This window comes from Danio aesculapii, chromosome 7 (genome assembly GCF_903798145.1).
Source record: "Danio aesculapii chromosome 7, fDanAes4.1, whole genome shotgun sequence".
Classification (NCBI taxonomy): Eukaryota; Metazoa; Chordata; class Actinopteri; order Cypriniformes; family Danionidae; genus Danio; species Danio aesculapii.
Window position 1 is genome coordinate 43,772,322 of NC_079441.1, and position 23,580 is coordinate 43,795,901.

General features: G+C 37.2%; 1 protein-coding gene across 1 annotated transcript in view; it reads right to left on the reverse strand.

Moving 5' to 3' along the window:
• Positions 1–23,580, reverse strand: part of cdh16 (cadherin 16, KSP-cadherin) — a 75,260-nt gene that overhangs the window by 27,542 nt on the left and 24,138 nt on the right. Inside the window, exons 8-12 of the mRNA XM_056461985.1 lie at positions 15,317–15,442; positions 12,928–13,078; positions 12,054–12,266; positions 10,289–10,365; positions 6,189–6,380 (exon numbers count right to left, since the gene is read on the reverse strand). Coding sequence (XP_056317960.1) covers positions 6,189–6,380; positions 10,289–10,365; positions 12,054–12,266; positions 12,928–13,078; positions 15,317–15,442 — 759 coding nt within the window. The remainder of the gene's footprint in view (positions 1–6,188; positions 6,381–10,288; positions 10,366–12,053; positions 12,267–12,927; positions 13,079–15,316; positions 15,443–23,580) is intronic.

Consider the following 23,580-nt stretch of genomic DNA (forward strand, 5'->3'; position numbering starts at 1 on the left):
GATACCTTCTTGTAGACATCCAGATCATTATCCAGACCAGCGAACCAAACCTGTAGCACATTTCCCCTAAAGAGATAACATAAATGAAAAAATAAGGTAAAACTATGCAGTCGCAGTGCATATTTCTCTCACACTTGCTTTTGAAAACCCTACTGTTTGGGTTTAGGGAAGTAGTGTTTTGCATCACAAGTACAAGATGGTATAAAGTGAGCTACCGAGCAAACTGACCAGATAGCTCATTCATTCATTCATTCATTCATTCATTCAGCAGAACAAAACGGCAACTTATCCAGCATATGTTCGCAGCAGATGCCCTTCCAGCTGCAACCCATCACTGGGAAACACCCATCACTCTCATTTACACACATGCAGTACGGTCAATTTAGCTTACCCAATTCACCTATAGCACATGTCTTTGTACTTGTGGGGGAAACCGGAGAACCCGGAGGAAACCCACACCAACACAAGGAGAACATGCAAACTCTACACAGAAATGCCAAATGACCCAGCCGAGGCTCGAACCAGCAACCTTCTTGCTGTGAGTCCACATCGCTGTTAGTGTGTTTTGTTGTATTTATTTGGTGTGCAAAGAACCGCATCAGTGATTGCACACATCAGGTTAAATTTGGCTTGCCAGACTCTATGGTCAGTCCATTACTTCCACTGTATCTGTTCAACCCAGAGAATGGAACCAACCCTGTGATATCAGATATGTGGATATTTTAAAACGTTGCTTTAAAAATCTATAGAAAAGCATGCCATTTTTTCCAGAATGGATACATTAATAAAAAAAGATATGTCAAACAAGATTCAAGTGGAAATCGTTTTACAAAATAATGTAAACTTGACTGACTGCTTCACTTCCACTTTAAGAGTAACAGCAGAGAAGGATGAGCAAGAACCAGACTTGAAACAATTGTTTTGTTCATGTCAATAAACCAGTCATGCATTGAGGGCTTTGCATACCTTGGTATATTTGTTAAACTTGATTAAGATTATATTTAACATTTACCAGTTCTTGCCATCTTCTTCCCTTTTTTGAACCATGGTACACTCTCAGAAAAAACGGTACACGGTGGTACAAACAATGTTCCTTACCTTTTTTGTAGCTTATATGGTACAGAAAAGACCTCTTATGATACTGTTCTGTACCTTTTATAGAACAATTGAAATAAAGGTACACAATTGTTCTCATAAAAAAGGTACATAGGTGTTGGACAACTCCTTCATTACAATACCTATGAAAATAATTATTACTGTAAAGGCAAAGTGATTTTATGAATAATTTCCATGTTAAAACATGGATCTTCCTTTATAGCATAAGTTCTATAATGCAAAACAACTGGTAAAACATAAAACTACAGGTTTTGTAAACTAAACATTTAGGGCATTTTAAATAAATGTTTGGTAAGCCTATTTGACACTATTAAGGTACAAAGTGTCTTGTCACTGTAGTGGTAAGTTCATGGATCAGATTTGTACCTTTGATGAAGGAACGATATTTTATCTGCAGGTTTTAAAAACCAAAAGTATATTTCAGTTTGCCATGATACAAATCATGTCCTTAAAGGAACAAACTTCAATGGTACAAATTAGTTTTTTTTTCTTAAGGTACAATTCTGTCCCTTAAAAAGTTACTGCCCCAGCGACAAGGGTTTGTACCTTTTTTGGTACAACATTGTACCATTTTTTTCAGAGAGTGTATAGTCTCTGCTACTCTCTGCTATGGATTTCTAAAAATGTTACACAATACTTCTCATAAAATATTGCATTCTCTTTACTTCTCTAAACATTCATAAATGTGTGCAGTACACCTGTAAGATTGACAAGCAACTCTCAAATCCTCAGCCAATCGCTGCATAAAAACAAACACAAAGACTTTTTATCTCCTGAAAACTGTTAAAACATCGAAACCATTGCTCGAATAGTCTTCAGGGCAACAGGAAATTGTGTATCTAACTGTTGTTTACCTAAAAACAGTCGTTCTATTTAAGAAATATGGATCGCATGTGGTCTCCAGCATTGATTGCCTAGGCTGCAAGCGTGACATACTGTAATTAGTGCCCTCTAATTAAGAATACAATTCAATTACTTGATTCCTGAGCCACAGAACAACAACCAAGAGAGATTTGCAGTGTAAACAAGAACACAGATGAACACAATGGAAATCAAATGTCTCATTTGCAAGATATTATTGGTAGATATCAGATTTCCCCCTCTGTTGAAATGTCATCACCTCACAGCTTGCAGTGTGAAGAAAAGCTACTAGAACATGAATAAAAGATGTCAGAAACGAATCAAGCTGGTTGCTTGTGACATAAAGGGTGCACAGAGTTAGAGGAATCATTGACACTAATCATGCGCTTGTGGTGAACCTGCGGTGGAACAACTGCATCACCTAAAGGGAATGTAGGTCACGTTGAGGATCAGGCCTTGAGCCCTAGCCTGATGCAGCCTGTTAAAGAATGACGTAACTGTTTGTTTTCATACAATGGCCACTAATAATATTTAGAACACTAGGCTTAGCTTAAAAATAAATGAATGATGTTGTGTTAGAGCAAAAAAAGTGACATTTGCAAAGAAATAACTAGGCCTGAATGCATTTGTGATTCAAACAGGTGCAAATTCTATTCTTTCACTTGAACAGTATATGGGTTAAAGACAAGACAAGTCCCATTGTGTTGTTTGTATCATATTAAATGTACAGAAGTGGTTTATAAACACAGAAAGCATATTAAAAGTAAGTGACTATTTCAATGTTTCAAAATAGTGAGGAGATTTTATACATGGTTATGACAACTATGGGTAGGGGTGTACTCATACTAGGTGAAGTTGCCTTGAACTGTGCCGAAGCGCGCTTGTCCCCCCTCCACTCTCCCCTAACGGCCTGCACTCACACCGCATCTTTACCTTCCTAACATTAGCATGCTCAGTTTCAGTTTAACAGGAAGAGAAATGTTCTCGCTCAGTACAGTGGAGATCGCTTTAGTTATATTGTTTTGTATTATTTTTTGTCGTTTGGGATGCAGTAACACACAGTCAAATATTTCGCCAAACAGATCAGTCACTTTTGACACTCATAAATTATCATAAAAGTTCTTGTGCTGCAGGTATTAGGAGGTTTGCTGAAGGTGCAGATGTCGTGCAGTGAGGGGTTTGCATCTTTAATAATCTATGACAGTTGACGTTCATTGAAAAGTGAGAATGATTAACAAATCCATACAAAACAGTACCTAAAAAGTGACGTCGCGTCTTCAGTTTCAGGCACGCTTTGTGCTCACACTACAAGCGTACCGTGCCAAGCCCAACCAAACCACGCTCTGGCACACCTCTTCCAACTGGGCCAGGATCGACCAACTGAACCATGCCTGGGCCCGATTCGGCCTGATTCCACCCTAAGTGTCATCTACCCAGCAAAATGACATTTTTTAAAAATGTCTTTGTTATGACTTGACATAAATATATACATCATAACCTGTCTGTTTCTTTGTCATGACAGCTTGACTTTATCAAGACAACATAACTTGTCATAAATCTGTCATAAACATGACTGTCATGAGGCCATTATTAAGGTGTCATGTATATTTTTCAGATCAGTTTTTTCCAGGGGAACAAAATGAATTTTTCATTAAAATGTCTCATTAAAAGTGTCAATATTCTATAATTTTATAACTTTAGTTGCTTTAGTTATTTTGTTTTGTATTATTTTTAGTCGTTTAGGATGCAGTAACACAGTCAAATATAATTTTATAACAGCATCATTAGTTCAGAAAAACATTTGTTATACAAATCCCGTTATACAATTCATGACACGTTTATAATGGCCTCATGAAAATCATGTTTATGACAGATTTATGACAAGTTATGTTGTCTTGAGGATGTCAAGTTGCCATGACAAAAAAATGTAGTTGTTTGTCAAGACAAGATTTAAGATGCTGTAACTGGGCAAATGACACCTAATGACAGTTGTCATAAGCATGCCTTAAATCTCTTTCATATTCATGAAGATTATTAAGGTTATTGAAAATCTCTTTTTGTCTTTTACTCATACACATGGTTTAAAACTACTTTCATTTCTTTTGTCAGATGCTTTGCTTGAAAGTTTGAACTCTGCGGGTTAAATGGTAACTTAACACTTCGACCTCATCATGCACTTAACTGCACCTTTAAAAATATCAGCAAGTATAAATGAAAATGTTCAGCAAAGGTAAACACTGAGATAATTATAGTAACTCAAAAGCATGAACAATCATACATTTTAGTGATTTGATGATGAGCATCTGCAGTGTCCATCCCATCCTGTAAGCACTTCACAAAACTGAGATCCCAGATTAAAAACTGCATAAACAACAAGGATAACTCACCACCCCCCACCCAAAATAGTGAAAAAGAAGTCCAATCAAATCTTTCTTTTCCCACTTTCACCTCCCCTCAACGATTATATAAAGCACTGCTGAAAAGTATGCTTGGTTTGATATGTATCTCTGTATATAATGGCCTCAGTTAATCCTGGAAAATATAAGCAAAGAAAGCTGTGAAACCAAACAGTTTTTCTTACTTCAAAGTTCCGTCATGAAACTCTACTGGACACAAAGGCTGATAACTACATGGGACAGGTGATTGGTTGATGTTGTTTAATTCTCAACATTTAAATAAATGACCCTGGACCACAAAACCAGTCGGTCAATTTAGCAGCTGTGAGATACAGTTCACGTGTTCTCTCAGTTCCGTCTGAGATGATTCGCACTTTATGACATGGCCAACGCAATCTCATGGCAATTCGTAACTTTTTGACTTAGTGGCTAGTTCGTATGAATTTGTACAATCTAATTCGCACAATTTAGCACGACTTGCTCATCGCCCAATGACGTTTGGGTTTAGGGGTGGGGTTGGGTGCCACACCTCCTTTTTAAAATCGTACATTTTCGTATGAATGAACTCCTATGAACTAAACTGACAAAACGTAAAATACTGTTGTTTTCTTGTGAGATCGGGCTGGACATGGCGTGTTATCCTGCTGGAAGTAGCCATCTGAAGAAGGGTACACGGTGGTCATAAAGGGATGGATATGGTCAGCAACAATACTCAAATAGCTTGTGGTGTTGACACGATGCTTAACTGGTACTAATGGACCCAAAAGTGTGCCAAGAAAATATCCCCCACACCCTAACACCACCACCGCCAGCCTGAACCGTTGATACAAGGCAGGATGGATCCATGCTTTCATGCTGTCGTTGATGCCAAATTCTGACCCTACCATCCAAATGTCGCAGCAGAAATTGAGACTCATCAGACCAGGCAACGTTTTTCAAATCTTCTATTGTCCAATGTTTGTGAGCCTGTGAGAACTGTAGCCTCAGTTTCCTGTTCTTAGCTGACAGAATTGGCCCCTGTGGTGGTCTTCTGCTGCTGTAGCCCATCCGCCTCAAGAGATGCTCTTCTGCATATCTCGGTTGTAACGAGTGGTTATTTGAGTTACTGTTGGCCTTCTATCAGCCCGAACCAGTCTGGCCATTCTTCTCTGACCTCTGGCATCAACAAGGCACTTGTGCCACAGAAACCCAGTAGATCAGCAGTATCTGAAATACTCGAACCAGCCCGTCTGGCACCAACCACTATACCACATTCGAAGTCACTTAAATCACTGTTCTTCCTCATTCTGATGCTCAGTTTGAACTGCAGAAGATTGTCTTGACCATGTCTACATGCCTAAGTGCATTGAGTTGAGCCATGTGATTGGCTTATTAGAAATTTGTGTTGACGAGCAGGACAGGTGTACCTAATAAAGTGAGTTTATATTGAATAACCATTTTATAAAAGCAATAAACCCCATTAATATATGATTTACAGTGAACTTATAATGGCTAACTAGCTTGAGTTACTGCCATGTGATTTGAAATTTGCATTACAGAGCAGTTGGACTGGTGTACCTAATAAAGTGGCCGGCGATTTTATATATATGAGTGTGTGTGTGTGTGTGTGTGTGTGTGTGTGTGTGTGTGTGTATATATATATATATATATATATATATATATATATATATACACACACAACATTTTTGTTCAATAATTATGAAAACAATAACATTTTTCACAGCGTTTTTTGCCCATATTTACCAAGAGTGCCAATATTAATGACATACCATCTACTTTATTTGACTAGCAGCAGTCGTCAGGCCGAGCCAATACCTTATCAAGGATGAGAGCCGCTTCATTAGTCTGCCTGTCATTCACTAGGGTAAAAACCTCCTCCTCATTCCCAGACTCAAGCCTGTAGTCCACCTGCCAGCTGTCTCCACCCCACTCATCCGCATCCCATGCAGACACAACAGTCACTGTGGTGCCCACTGACGAGTCCTCAGCCAGGTGGAATGGGCCATACTGCAGAAACAGAAATAGTTTTTTTTTTTTCAAACATAGAAGATGGAGAACATTAACAGGTCTATGGCTAAAAGTTCCTATTTATTTGTGAATAAATATTATGTCATTTATATTTACATCTCAGTTAACAGGCCAGCTCTGTCTAATGGAAAATTAGAGTTTACATGCAATAAAATATTAGCAATACACATTACTTTTAGAATTTTTTCTCTACAAAAATAATAATTATTTATTCATTTTCTTTTCGGCTTAGTCCCTTTATTATTCTGGGGTCGCCACAGCAGAATGAACCACCAACTTATCCAGCATATGTTTTACGCAGCGGATCCCCTTCCAGCTGCAATCCATCACTGTGAAACATCCATACATTCTCATTCACACTCATACACAATGGACAAATTAGCTTACCCAATTCACCTACAGCACATGTCTTTAGACTTTAGGAAAACGGAGCACCCGGAGGAAACCCCCGCGAACACGGGGAGAACACGCAAACTCCACACAAAAACGCAAACTGACCCAGCCAAGCCTCGAACCAGTGACCTTCTTGCTATGAGGTGAACGTGCTACCCACTGCGCCATCGTGCAGCCCCAAAACAATTATATAAAATAAAAATATGACATTAGAAGCAATGTTTTTGCTACTTTATTTCAATGAGGTAAAACTAAGCTGATCAGGCTTTTTTATTTTCACAAATAAATATTTTATTATATTTTTTATTGACTCAAAAAACAAAAACAAATCAACATTTGGGTTAATGTCAGTTCATCTTCAGTGGACTAATGTTACAACTGACTTACAGATAAGCTTTTTCATGTTACTGAAAATATGTTGTAGAACCCACGTCTACATTTAAATAAAGAAGAAATATAGAGAATTCGAATAAGAAAACAGACAAAGAAAGGAACCAGAATTTGTGTGAATGACAATGTCAATCAGGAAAACAGCATGTAAACAGCATCTTAAAAACAACGGTGTTTATCACTGTAAATAAATTCATCCAAACACCATCCATCTAAGAGGCTCTGAATACATCACAGCGACTTCACTGTCATCTACACTGAGGAATACATAATGAAAAGGAAATGCACACAGCAAGCGATGTGAACTTTATGGATGTTTCCAGAATGCAGATCAGAGCCCGTTGTCCTATTTCTTTCAGACTGGATCTACCTTCTGAATTCAAACTAGCACTGCTTTTTACTCATCTGTCTTTCCAGCTGCACCCACGTACGTCCATCTCCTGTATTATTCACAACACGTAGGAGGAAACACGCAGGGTATTTTCCAGGAGCCACTGCCTGCTTTATCCTGCATCTGCTCTCCTTTTGCTCATCGTTTCTCGTCACTTTAGTCAGCGGTCATGGCACTGTTTATAATTCAGCTTGGCCGCATCAATGAACAAAGATGTTGACATCAGAAAGGAGCTCAGGGCTGTTCTGCATAAGCAAATGTGCTCATGTACTATAAATAGACAGCGCTACAAATTTAGTAAGTGGTCATTTTTAGAACATCACCTCGGGAAAATACATTTAGCTAAAAATAGGCGAATCAGACATGTTATGCGAACAGTAATGTGACAGCCGAGTGTATTTTTAGATTATATAATATTGTGTTTTTAGATTATATATGCACTGAAATTAATGATAAAGATTGATGATGAAGATAGGGTGATAACTAATGATCTGGTCAAGAGCTATCATATCAATAGTCTCTAATCAAAATAAAAAAAAATAATAATAAAATAAAATAAAATAAAATAAAATAAAATAAATAATAATAATAAAAAAATAAAAAATAAATAAAATAAAATAAAATAATTAATAAATAAAATAAAAATACATAAAATAAATCAAAATAAAATAAAATTAAAATAAATACAATGAACTAAACTAAAATAAATAATAATTTTTTTTTAAATAAAATAAAATAAAATAAAATAAAATAATTAATAAATAAAATAAAAATACATAAAATAAATCAAAATAAAATAAAATTTAAATAAATAAAATAAACTAAACTAAAATAAATAATAATAATTTTTTTTTAAATGAAATAAAATAAAATAAATAAAAAGTCTTCACAACTGTTCATATAAAGACTAACTTAATGGAAGTTAGTTATTTAATAATAATAATAATAATAATAATAATAATAATAATAATAATAATAATAATAATAATAATAGTAATTATACTATGTGAAATGTATATTATACATTTTACTACATATAAATATTTTAATATATTGTGTTAATATATATATTTTAGGCGACACAGTGGGTTTCCTCCGGGTGCTTCGGTTTCCCCCACAGTCCGAAGACATGTGGTACAGGTGAATTGGGTAGGCTAAATTGTCCGTACTGAATGAATGTGTGTGGATGTTTCCCAGAGATGGGTTGCGGCTGGAAGGGCTGGATCCGTTGTGTAAAAACGTGCTGGATAAGTTGGCGGTTCATTCCGCTGTGGCAACCCCAGATTAATAAAGGGACTAAGCCGAAAAGAAAATGATGTATATTTCAAACTTAGGTCTTTATTATTACATTGAATCATTTATTAAGATTGTCTTTATTTATTAAGATTAAGTTCGTTCAATTAATTAAGATAAACCAACCAATCAATCAATCAATCAATCAATCAATCAATCAATCAATCAATCATTCAATCAATCATTTATCAACCCACCAATCAATCAACAAACATATATACATCAAAAACTGGTCTGATATGTACTGTTCAGTCTGTAATATACATGTTGTACAAATTCACTACAGCTAACTGACAGTGGTAGGCTTGAGTTAATTTGAATATAATAAAATAAATCCATAACATGGCAATTAGAAATGATGTTCTGCTTTTTAAATATGCACGTCACAATAAAACTAAATTACAAATGCATTTAGCTCGCAGGCAATCAAGAGATTTGAGCTCATTACTGATGACATGCAGAAATAAACTGTCTTAATTGCTCTCATCCAGTTATAGCTGTGAACACTGGCCATTTGAAGTGCACAATGCTATAAAAAGAAACACTGCCAGCCAAATTATTACAGGCCCATAAGCCCAAGATTAAAGCATGGATTCTCCCTGAAAGCTCTTTATCGTATCTCTCTCTGTAAATCACATTTTCTAGAGCACAGGTCTTGAAGATAAACACATAGTCAAAGAAAAATAAAGATAGGAAAAGAGAGAGAGAGAGGAGAAAGAGAGAGGGGTTGATAGACAACAACAATATAATCAAAAATATCCGAAGGTAACTGATCTCATTCACAAAAGTGAAAATAATATCAAACAGAAGAAAAGTTAAGTGATGTAATGTAATGTATATAGCGCATGTATCATGTCTTGGCACACTCATGAGGGGGGGTCTCTCTAAACCATCACCGCTGTGCAACATCCACTTAGATGATGTGACGGCAGCCACAGGACAACGGCGTCAGTGTGCTTACCACACACCAGTAATTGGTGGAGTGGAGGAGAGACAGTGATAGAGCCATTTCAGTGTATGGGTATAATTGGGAGGCCATGATGGGTAAGGGTCAATGGAGGAAATTTGGCTAGTACACTGAGTTTACAACCCTACCCCTTACGAGAAGTGCCATGGGATTTTTAATGACCACAGAGAGTCAGGACCTCAGTTTTACATCTCATCCAAAATACGGCACTCACTGACAGTATAGTGTCTCCTTCACTATACTGGGGCATTAGGACTCACACAGACCGCAGGGTGAGCGCCTTCTGCTGGTATCACTAACCCCACTTCCAACAGCTACCTAGTTTTCCCATGTGGTCTCCCATCCAGGTACTGACCAGACTCAGCCCTGCCTAGCTTTAGTGCGTAACCGGTCTTGGGCTGCAGGGTGATATGGCTGTGGCAGTAGTACCCACACTTTCTTCACAGCTCTTACCTCAAGATGGGAGAAAATTGGTGGGTTGTTGTTTTCATCCAAAACTTTAACGATGACAGTGCAGGAGCTGTTCAACCCTGAGGAACAACATATAGAGAAGATATTAATCTACCATTTACAGCAATAATGCAGCATTAATGACTGCCATTATCATCAGGAGAGCTACAGTATAAAACATCTTGCAAGATCTCACCTTGCTAACAGCATATTAAAACCTGCATGGTGTATTATGATGTCTGACACACAAGTCCTACCAAGAGGCATTATAGTAGCTGCTACATAAATACACTACAACAAATGTATGGCGTACACTGTAAAAAAATGCTGTAAAATTTACAGTACTACTTGCAATTTAACAATAAAAAGGCACCTATTTTACCCCTTTTTCAAGATTTAATGTAAGTCTTTTGTGTCTCCAGAATGTGTCTGTAAAATTTCAACTCAAAACACCCATCAGATTATTTATTATACCTTTCAGAAGTTTGTCATTTTCAGCTCTGAACACTATGTAGCTGTTTTTGTTGCCTGTGCCTTTAATGCTAGTTCTCTCTGCCCACCGTTCCCACATGACTGTCAGAGTGTGCTTCAATCTCCGCCTCAGCTGCGTCAGATAAACAGCACAGTGACAGACATGAAGGAAGCAGATCTCATGTAAAGCTTGTGAGAAATACTACAGTAAGAACTTACCCAATGATTATTTGATGTATTTGTTGTGGAGTTAATTCAAGCCTTTCTGCAACGATGAGTCACACAGAATGTCCTTACAACATTTACGCACACACACACAGACACACACACACATACACAGCATACCCGTTTAACTTTGCACGGCAAATGTGACAGGATACACATTAATATCCACTGCTGTATAGATATCCGTTGTGTTAATGTGCAAAATAAACCTGATTTAACATGCATAAACCAGGATTGAAGTGACTTCTTTTATAATTGTACTGACATGCGACTGTGGTGATAAAGCAAAGCTGAAGTAAATCGCTGTAATTCATTACAAACATGCACTGTTTTAAACTCATTCCTGATCACATTTGATGATGATTGATGATCACAGCGAGCTCAACAGATCTTTTAATCCCAGTTGCTTTGCGCATGTCCTGTCTTGTTGATATGATTATACGCGAGACATGTTAATACGCGGCTGTCAATCGGTGAGCTCAATTGCACTCGGTCTCAATATGGGAGGGATTTGGATCTTATTTTAACATCAAGAAATTAAAAAAAGAGACTTATTGTGTTTCTATCACTCCAATATGACCGTGGACACACTATACCTACACACAGTTCTGTCCATCAGCTCCCAAAGGATGATTTTCATCATAGCTGCCCTTTAAAACTAAAACTACAGCACATTTTTGTTAGTAAAACTGTAACAACTGCCAGTGATACTGTAAAATGTACAAGTGCACAGTAAATTAACAATTACAAGTGTTAATTTACAATTGTTAATGTACAACTTGTAAAACTTTCAGTATTAATGGCAACAAAAAGGCAAGTAATGCTGTCAATTTTACAGCATATTTAACGAACTCATTCTAGCAAACTGTTTACAAAGAAACTGCAAGTAAGTAACACTGAAGTAACTACCCTAATTGTTATATACAATGATGTTTGAGCATCACAATCTGAAATTTAAAAAGAAAGTGTTTCTAATCACCAGCTAATCAGACACAATTGCATGGAATGGCACTGCTTTAATTACACAGTGATTTTTGTCGAGTAGTTTTGCATTGATCAGTGTTGTGTCGACCTTTAGCGTCCTCTGCCGTGATGGTGAGTGTGTACTGTGGAGCGGTTCCCTCCATGCTGTCCGCCTGCACTGTGATCACTCCCGAGTCCCGGTCCACACGGAACAAGTTTCTGGGAGTCTCGGGCATCTGGCCAACCAGACGATAAAATATGCGAACATTGTCTGTTTTCGGGTCGTCATTATCGGCAGCTTGGACAGTCAGAATCTCTGTACCTGAGAGCAGAAGATCACACCACTGCATGAACCCACTATTAGTGTGTGTGTGTGTGTGTGTGTGTACTTTGTATTTCTTATGTTGTGGAGACCAAATATGCCCACAAGTATAGCTATATATGTACATTTTAAACTTGTAGGGACATTTGTTTGGTCCCTGTCAGGAAAAAATGTCACACAGATCGAAGTATTTTAAAAATGTCAGAACGCAGAATGTTTCCTGTGAGGGTTTAGATGTACTGTAGGGGGATAAAATATAAAGTTTGTACAGCATAAGCATATGTCTATTGGAAGTCCCCATAAAGATAGTTGTACAAGATTTTGTTTGTTTGTGTGTGTGTGTACTGGTTTTGGTGGTTTACAAGGACAGAAATTTTTATGGTGACATGAGTATGACCTAATTCTACTCTATTATGCAGGCTTACGAGGACATGTCTTGTGTCCTCATAATTCAAAACAGATACAAAATAATACTTAAAAAGGTCTTATGTCTTATTCACATTTAGCTGCAGGCTTTCTGTCAGGGTTGGGTTTAGGGGTAAGGGTGGTGATAGGGTGGAGCCATATAGTAAGGTTTATTATTTTATTGTATAAAATGCATTACACCTATGGAGAGTCCTACTAAACTACCAATTTCAATGTGTGTGTGAATGTGTGTGACCTTTAGTCGCCAGCTCTTTGACCACAGTGTGGTACTGCATCTGTGGGAAAGTGGGTCTGTTGTCATTGGCGTCGCCCACCATCACTCTCAGCTCCACAGGCTTAGCAATCTCTCTGCCATCTGGCCTCTCCACCACTATGTCAATGTGAAACTAAAAGTGGGAAAAACAGCAACAATTCTGTATGTCAACTGCATTGTAGTCATCTACTGCATGATGAAAACAACAATGCTCACTGAAAGTTCAGCTTTCAAACACAGGATTAAATTGGATTCTAAAGTAGTAAAATGCAAAATGTTGATTTTTAATTAAAAAATCTTCACAGTCTTACAGATTTTTGGACTTTAAAACTGCCCCACAATTGCTGCGAGAGCTCAAATGCACTGCAAGCTAAGAATACACATTATATATATATATATATATATATGTCGCATCACAGCAAGAAGGTTGCTGGTTCAAGCCTCAGCTGGGTCGGCTGGCGTTTCTGTGTGGAGTTTGCATGTTCTCACTGCGTTCGCGTCGGTTTCCTCCGGATGCTCCGGTTTCCCCCACAGTCCAAAGACATGTGGTACAGGTGAATTGGGTAGGCTAATTTGTCTGTAGTGTATGAGTGTGAGTGTGTATGGATGTTTCCCAGGGATGGGTTGCGGCTGGAAGGGCATCTGCTGCGTAAAAACCTGTGCTGGATAAGTTGGCGGTTCATTCCGCTGTTGCGAACCCAGATTAATAAAGGGACCCAGCCAAAAAGAAAATGAATGAATGAATGAATATATATATATATATATATATATATATATATATATATATATATATATATATATATATATATATAAAAAACACTAACAAATTTAAAAAACAACACATCTTCATACGTTTGACAGCACACATCCAGGCAAATTCTCACAACACAAGCAAATGCAAAAACACAAAGCACAGACCACCATGGAAATGTGTTGAGGAACTCCAAAAAGTGCGGTTGGAGATCTGAGAGGGGGTTCATCTTTTATTATTATTAGACTTTATTATTATTATTATTATTAAAATTTTTATTATTATTATTAGACCTAAATATATAAAAACAACAAGTAACTGGACAATCAGGATGTTAAAATAATCCAAAATGTCACCTCTTACATCTACAACAACACATTTTGCGGACCCCCAACATATTTCTGTAGTGGTCTGTTGTATTTGCAGTGCATTTGCATATATTGTGAGAATTTGCATGAGGCTCTTTTGTTAAATCAATAAAGATGTTTTCTCAGTTTGTTAGTGTTTTTCTTTTTGCTTGTTTTTTTTTTCAGCATATTTTCATCTTTTTTTGTCATTATAATTTTTACTGTATTTGTGATCAATTTAGATTTTGGTGAGAATAGGAGGAAAAAAGTCTTTTAACTAGTTCACTAGTTTATATACTCCTCAAGCATGACTTGTAACAGTAACTTACTTGCGTCGTACTTGAGGATTATATGAGCTAGTGAACACGATTATATGAAGTAGTCAGGATTTGGTGTGCTGTGTGCCAAAACAGGCTTGTGTGGAGGGCTCAGCTAAAGCTTCAAGATCCCTGCCGGAATACTTGATTAAAGAAATGAATATAAACGAAGGCAAAATCTGATTGTTGTCTGATTATTTGTAAATTACAAATTGCTGCAAGAGCTTTCAGTCAAGAAATACAATTACTACAGTAAATATGTTTGCTTACACATATTGTATAAACTTTTAATAACAATAAAATACAGCTCTGTCAGTTTGTTTGAACATAAGTGTAACACTTGCTGTGATGGCTGTGTATACAGTTTTACAGTACAGTAACATTCATTCAGGACCAATGGTTATTTGAAACCTGTTTGTCTGCTACTGAATGAACTGACTGTTGAAGTATTAGGTTGAAAAAAAGGATCTTGCTGTTGTGTTTTAATGATAAGCCAAATGTTCACTGTACATATCACAATACCACAACATATCTTAAACAATTATTATGTGAAATGAAAACATGTGCAACTACAATGAAACCAAAGTTTTTACTAAGAGATTTGATAATGTACATCTTACTTATGAAAATAATACAAAACCAATATGAAATCTAAGAGCATTGCTATGATTTAAGGAAGCAACAGATTCATATTTGTCCATTAGAGTTTCTTGTTAAGATAGTCCAAGATTAAACTTTAAGCCTGAGTTGTTTAAATCAAAACTAACTTGCTCTGATTAATCTTAAAATAATTCAGTGCCTTTTCTGTCTGAAGATGAACACCCCGTAATGCTTTTATTTCAAGGCACATTCAAATAAACGACTTAAATGTCCTACTTGACTTAAATCTAAGTCCTCTCTGTGAAACTTAGTATGTAAATCTACACGATTGTGACTGAAGTTTGTTTTTTCTTCACCTGGTCTTGTGTTTCTCTGTCCAGAGGAGCATTCAGGTAAATGATCCCTTCTCTATTGATAGTGAAGAGCATTTCTGGAAACTCTCCCTCAAGACTGTACTCAACTGGACTCCCGCTCCACTTCACCTGCAAACACACATAAACAAAACAACCAAAACATGTTTGAATGACGGTACAAACCATTACGTCATACATTAAACCATTTTATTATACAATATTCACAAGACACCAATGAGGGCACTATTCAAATGGCTTGGACGTCAGATTTATACAGCAATGAGATACAGTGTTTGAGGAAAACCCTGCATGTTTAGGTGCTGCTGATAAGTGCGGTAAGGCCTGCATCTGCCAAAACAAACCAGCTGCCCTCGCCATGGAGGGATTTTCCACTGTGCTGCCACAAATGATGCAAATGGTCCTGGAAGGGGTGTGGAAACGCACCGAAGAAGGAGAGGAGCCCGTTTAGCGACGAGCGAGGGGGACATGTGTATCTCCTCAATACCTCACCCTCCAGCTGTTTGTTATGGAGATGGCTCTCCAAACTCAAGCACTTTGTATACATCAGTGGGCCTCTCTAAAGATGACCTGCCCGCACTGTTATGAAGCGTCAAGCGAGCAGAGCTTTGAAGAGATTAATGCGTGTCGTCCCGCTGTTCTAAAATTGGTGAGCACCAACTAAGGTGATGTCATCTATTTAGTTTGCGTGGCCTGTTTTAGATAGACATGATAGAGTCCTCTTAGGACGGGTCCGTCCATGCCTTTGATGTTTAGTGCTGTGGACTGACAAGAGAGAGTGTTAACAGCTGGATGCTGAAAATGTATTCTAGTGATAAGGAGAATGGAGCTTTGGCATGTTTAAAGTCCATGTGAAATGAAAATTTACAATGTTTACTTCACCAGCTCACATTGTTATTAATGATAAATAATTAGTCCATGCAAGTTAATCCACTGACAAAAATGTGTCTGGTTTTGGTTATCTTCAATGTAAGTCTGACCAATTGATTCTGCCTTTTCTTTGCCTTCTGTTGATGTCAACCTGAGAGCTTCCATAGCAACTGCATATAAATACCCTCTCTTACCAATAGTTTGCTATGAGAGAATAAGCTAAAGAAAGCCCCTCCCCCTACTCAATATTCCATTTCATTTCGAAGTACATCAACATAATAAATTAAAAGTCTCACCAACTTCTGGTTCACACCAACTTTAAGGTTAATCGAATCGATTCAGGATCCTAATAGCGAAGTGATAGGGGTACCCACAATACCTAAATGATGCAGCAACTACCACAGGACAACTGCACCAGAGTGCACACCAGCTGCATATGAAGTGGAGAGAACAGTGATAGAGCCAATTCAGTGGATGGGGAGGATTGGGTGGACAGGTAAGGGCTAGGGGAGGAAATTTGGCCAGGACAACCAGGGTTGCACCCCTACTCTTTATGAAAAGTGCCATGCGTTAATTAATGACCACTGACAGTCAGAACCTCAGTTTAATGTTAATCCAAATGACGCTGCTCACTGACAGTATAGTGTCCCCTTCACTATACTGGGGCATTAGGTCTCACACAGACCGCAGGTTGAGCACCCCTGCTGGTATCACTAACAACACTTCCAACAGCTACCTAGATTTTCCCATGTTGTCACCCGTCCAGGTACTGACCAGACACAGCCCTGCTTAGCTTCAGTGAGTAACCAGTCTTGGGCTGCAGGGTTATATTTTAATAAGTCGACTTTTCAACATATGTTGTAATTACAGGCTTCTTTGTTCCTATAGACTTGGTCAAGTTTATAAACAACAAAGCCATCCTTCCGCAAAGACAGGAGAATGACAGCTCACGCTGAGACCCAAGATGCTTGGTAAAAGAAGACTTGCCATAGATTTGAAAAAGGTTGGTGTTTTGATGTGTGTCTTTTAAAAGTGTGTAATTTGTTTTTCAGGGAAGACTTTTTTTTTCAGTGGAGTGTGTCATCAATCCTTTGCCAGCCAACAGAGATATTTTGTAACAACTGTGTGTTTTTGAAGGTAAATATACCAAACTATATTACATTAAAGTTGCTATAGCCAATTTATTTCATATTATTTAAAAAATAAAAAGAAAAGATGACTTTAAATTGTATTAACTAATGCAGTATACATTTTCTTTATTATAACTTATGACAATAAAAATACAATCACAAATATTTTATAGCACAGTGGAATTCAATGCTGAATACACTAGTCAAGCAGAATCAGCTTTTGCCTCCGTTTGCTCACTGATGTTTCTGCATTGTGCTTAGGTGACAGTATGTGTCAGTATGTGTCAGGTGACAGTATGTGCATTTAAAAAAATATATATTAATTTAATTGAAACTTTTAATTTCCATTAGCTTTTTACATGTTAGCATTAAAACAAACAAACAAAAAGTTATATTCAATTAGAAATTACAGTCTGTAAACCGTCCCCATCATTTTCCCGCTCTTCTCAGATGATAATAGTGAGTATGAAGCCTTTATTTGTCACATACATTTTTACATGTAACAAAATTATCTTCAGGCAGCCACAGGCCAAATCAAAGGTTACCATGGGCCCACTTTGGCCCGTGGGCCCTAGTTTGGGAATCTCTGATTTCTTCTTGGTTTTGTCCAAATCTCTAACAAATTAGTTGTTTTAGTAATGATTTAATGACCATAATGATCTATTGGTCTCCACCTGAACAGTGATACTTTAATTGGATAAAAACACTTGACATTTATTATAGATGTGGTATATGATTACTTAGACAGACAGACAGACAGACAGACAGACAGACAGACAGACAGACAGACAGACAGACAGACAGACAGATAAATACATTTAATTGCCTAAATATTTAAGATGATCTTGGGAGTGTGTTTCTATGGCCAATGGAGCTTATTCACCTTATTCTTCACGTACGAGCGGGCACAACCATTGGAATCTTTTTGGCTCGAGACTTCCAGTCTCATTCTCTTCCATTCATTTTTAGACGTTAAAAACAGCTTGGTTTGCTGCTTGATGTTGCAAACTGACAGTTTCTCATTATATTATTCTATTTTGTCTGTATAGTCATGAAAACACTTGCGTGTAGAGCCAGTAGTTTGACCGTTTTCTGCTGTTTATTATTCCTTGTCATTTCTCCCAAAGGCAGCTGAGTCGGAAGTTCTGAAACAATCGCAAAAACGAGCGCACTTCCACATCGAAGAATAAGGTCAATACACTAAAAACTTTTGGTTTGTATCCTTACGAAGACATAAAAACATAAATAGGGTTGCTTATCACAACTGTGCTAAACACCAGAGCTGATGGGGTTGGGGGGATTTGTGGCTAAAACATTTGCACAATACTGCATATTTCAGGCTGAAGCTTCAAGACATCTTTCATAGATCTCATCTGAACATACCAATTTAAAACGTTTATGCTGTCTCTCCGACTGTCTCTCATATGCACTTAGCTGCATATAGCAAATTGTGACACTTGAGCTGTGATTTGTCATGATAAAGACTCAATAAAATAAAAAGAGAGAAAATGTTGACTGCTCTATTTTGGCATCAGCTGAACACAGTTTGAACCGCCAGCTGCTCGGTTTAGCTGCTCTCCTGAATTTTGTGTCACCCCTGGACTTGGAGGATTTGGGTGAAAGCAAACAAACAAAGCTGACATCCCAAGCTCAACTCGTCCACTAAGCATTATGATCAAATAAAGCTCTTTATCTGAAATGTGTTTTGTAGGAACACACAGAGTTAAGAGGATTGAGACAACTTTTTTAGCTTGATTTCTATATCGCTTCACAAATAGAAACATGGAGAAGGGTGAAATGTGGCGAGCAGCGTTGCTATGAGAAACAGAGAGAAATACACGACACACACACGGTGCTTCATGACCACTAATCTGTTTCATAACCAGCGCAACTCCAACCACCCACATGCACAGTGTAGCACACATGAGGGGGTGGCAAAAGGCTTTTCCCATTTAAAAAAAAATCCAGAGAGACCCTGGGCACATATAGCACACACAATATTATTCATTATCTAACTACCTTACTTTAGAAGCTAGCTGGAAACTGATTTAGAAAATAAAGCAGTGCATTAAATTACAGCATATTTTATATCAAGATTAAATTGGTCGTTTTTTACAAATATAATGCTTATATTGCAGCTAATCGGATATATCAAGGCAAATACTACTACTATACTGAAAAATGATTTCTGCAAATTGTTGCAAACAATTTTTCTGTGTTGAATTCAAACAAACAAATTAAATTTTGTAATGTTCACCTTAATTTATTTGTTTAAATTCAGCCCAAATATTTTTTACAACCACTTAACATAAAAATAAAAGAAGTAAATCCAAGAAATCATCTTTGAATATTTTTTGCAGTGTACTACCAATATTAATAATATCATATAAAGGGATAGTTTACCCAAAATGAAAATTCTTTCACCCTTTACTCGTTTCAACCCTATACAATAATCTGCTCCTTAACACCAACAAGACCAAGCAGCTCATTGTGGACTTCAGAAAGGGACGAACAGGCTCACATGATCTCATCCACATTAATGGGATGGCCGTTGAGCCTGTCTCATCCTTCAAGTTCCTGGGGACCCACATCTCAAAGGACCTTTCCTGGATCACCAACACCTCCAGCCTGGTCAAGAAGGCTCACCAGCGCCTATTCTTCTTGCGGCAACTTAAGAAGAACCAGCTTTCATCAGCCGTCTTGGTGAATTTCTACCGCTGCACAATAGAAAGCATCCTGACCAACTGCGTCACGCTCTGGTATGGAAGCTGCTCTGTTGCTGAGCGTAAGGCACTGCAGCGGGTGGTGAAAACTGCCCAACGCATCACAGGGACTACACTGCCAGCCATAGAGGACATCCAGAAGAAACACTGTCTGCGCCGAGCACACAGTATTCTTAAGGACACCTCTCACCCTGCACACAGACTGTTTTCTCTCCTGCCTTCCGGCAGGCGCTTCAGGCTCCCGCGGACAAAAACCAGCAGACTGAGGAACAGCTTTTTCCCCAGAGCTGTCTTCCTTTTGAACTCTGCCCCTTACTGACTCGTTTGTCCCCCCAATACACCCCCCACACTCCTCTAACTTATACTCCTCACAATCACTGCACTATTTAACATTTGCACATTTAAAGTTTGCACATATTCATTGCACTGATTCATTTACTTGAACTGTACATACCCACTGCACATGGACATTTGTAATTATGTTTATCTGTCTGCACACTTCTGCTATTAATAGCATCCTGTACATATATTCATTTATTGTAAATCTGATCATAGCTAATGCAACCTGTATATAATATTCATAGTACATCCATCTGTAAATATCACCATAGTTTTTCTATAACTGCACTTTATAACTTATACCTATATCCTGCACTTGCTGCTATTGCACTGCTGGTTAGACCGAAACTGCATTTCGTTGCCTTGTACTTGTACATGTGTAATGACAATAAAGTTGAATCTAATCTAATCTAATCTAATCTAAAAGTCGATTTATTCTGTTAAACACAAAAAAAGATATATTTAGAAAAATGTTGGAAACCTGAAACCACTGACATTTTTCAAAATATCTTCTTTTGTGTTTAACAGAAGCAAGAAACACATGAACTCATTTGGAATTATTTGAGGATCAGTGAATAGAGAGTACATTGTCATTTTTGGGTGAACTATCCCTTTAATGAGACTGAAAGAAGGCAGTGAGGAACAGACTTGCATTCTGTATACAGTATTTTTGTTTCTTTTAACATTTAAAAAAAAAAAAAAATCTGATAATTAGTCTGTACTATCCACTGGCTCATATTATTTCCGTTCCTCACAGCTTCATTTTCATTTCTGGACCCTTAAATAACCCATACTAGTCCTCTTATAATAACTGCCCTGTAAAAAGAATTTAGCCAGTACAAAAGAAAAAAAACAAAAAAACATAATCCTTATTTCCTTTTGCTTTTTCTTGTTCACTAAACTTTTAAAAAACATCAGCTGCACTGACCGAAAATTATTTGTCAGTAATACAAAAAAGAAACAACATCTAGTTGGGTTAACATAAGATTATTAGTTTTCTGGAGAGGTGAACTACTCTGTTTCAAAACTTTTTAAGTTAACTATGTTAGTTTGTTCTATAAATGTACTTTTCTTAGTACCAATTTCCACAAGAGTTTTTTGTTCACTCAACTTCAGACATTTTAGGTCAGTGCAACTGATGTTTTCAAAAGTTGAGTACACGTTGGCGCCAAAGGTGTAGTGGTTAGAGTGTCGACACATGGCACTCCAGTGTTCATGGCAACCCTAGTTTGATTCCTGCCTTGAAGTCATATGCCGATTCTTCCCCTCTCTCCTCTTCCCACGCTTTCCTGTTTATACTCTCTACTGTCCTATCAATTAAAGGTGAATAAAATAAGGATTATGTTTTTTTTGTTCACTCAACGTCAGACATTCCAGTTCTACAGACAAAACATAAATTACTATTGTATTTTACAGTAGTTTAATTACTGGTGTGTGGAACCGGTGCAGTCCTTTGAAACAGTAGAAATGTACAGTATGTAATCGACGCCTAATCTCTCGCTATATAATTTACTAACCCATGGGGGTGTTTAAACAATAGGCGAAAATGAAGCTTCGGACATCACTGATCACGTGATGATGGCAAAACGAATCAAGCTCCGATACACTGCTTCACTGCGAGATGTATCGTTTTTTTGATACATGCTTCGAAGCCTCGGCGCACAATGTCACATCACTACTTTTGCCTGCCTTCTCACCATGTCTTCTGGATTTGCCCCTGTGTATCTTGATCTATTTTGGACTGATAATTGTTGCATTGATCCTCTGATCCTGCCTGAATTACTACTACATCTCCTGGAATTGCCCCTGTGTTTGTTGTTTGGTTTGGACTGCTTACATGTTGCTGACTCTCCGCTTGTTTACCCGTTGATGTCTCTGTCTAATCCCGTTAATAAACTTCTGCATATGGATCCTAACACAGCCTCAGCCTCCTCGTTACACACATCTGTTTAAACCCTTACAAAAGTGGTTTTTGCATAATAGGTCCCCTTTAAGATCATTTTATGGTACTGATTATAAAAATTTTAGTGTAATATTGCAAGTACACCCTTTAAAAAGGTCGATAAACAAGTCTGTTTTCATTAGTCTATATTTCCATGTTACTGATAACTAAACTAATAACACAATAACAACACACATAAAACACTGATCATGTTTCACTATGACATCCAATAAATAAATAATTACTTTAACAAAGAGTCTTCTTTTGCTGTTTTATAACTATATTTTATAATGTCTAAATGCAAATTGTAAAGAAAACTGTTTTCCTGTATGAAAAGGCCAAATTAGTTACAATTTAATTTAATTTAATTTAATTTAATTTAATTTAATTTAATTTAATTTAATTTAATTTAATTTAATTTAATTTAATCTCAGCAATTGTCAGGAAGCACTATAGTTGCAGGTCTTAAGTAACACTTTCACCTGTCACTATTTACTGTTTGCTAGCTGTCTGAACACTATATCACCTCATAGAGCAGAAGAGAGGATAGAGGCAGTGCAGTCAGCTAAATCAGTCCATATATTGAGCAACAGGTCAATCTATTAATCACTGAGACAAGCCTATATATAACCGCAAAGTAAACTTCAAAATATCCCAATGAACACATACAGTACATTCTGCTGCAAAGAACATTTACCGAATAGTTTATTTAGCCAAGGCATTTACAAAAATATGTATGATATATGATATACCTTATAGTGTTATGATAATAATTAGCATTCTGACAGCCCTAATATTTTAGCATAACACTCAATCCAAACAGCTTGAACATCCCTGGAGTAACTTTTACTGTAGCTCTGGCTGGAAAAGAGAGAAACATTTTTTGTGATCCAGGACTTGTAGTGGGTGGAAAAGCGTGGTGTGTGTGTAGGAGGTATTCATACAGAGAGAGGATGACTTCTTTTTTTTTTTTTGCCACAAACCCACGAACAACTTGTTACTGTAACAAAAGATGATTCTGCAAACACACTTTCCACTACACTGTGCAGTGTACACACTAGTATGGCTGACTGTATTTGAGCATTTCTTTCATGTCACGTTTTTACATCTTTTTACACCTACAACCAACAGATTTAGTCTTTCTGGTCAAAATAAATGTATAATTAAGCAAATCAAGCAAATTGTTATGATGTAAGAAGTAGATGCTCTATATTAAATACTGAGCAAGTATATCATGTAAGGAAT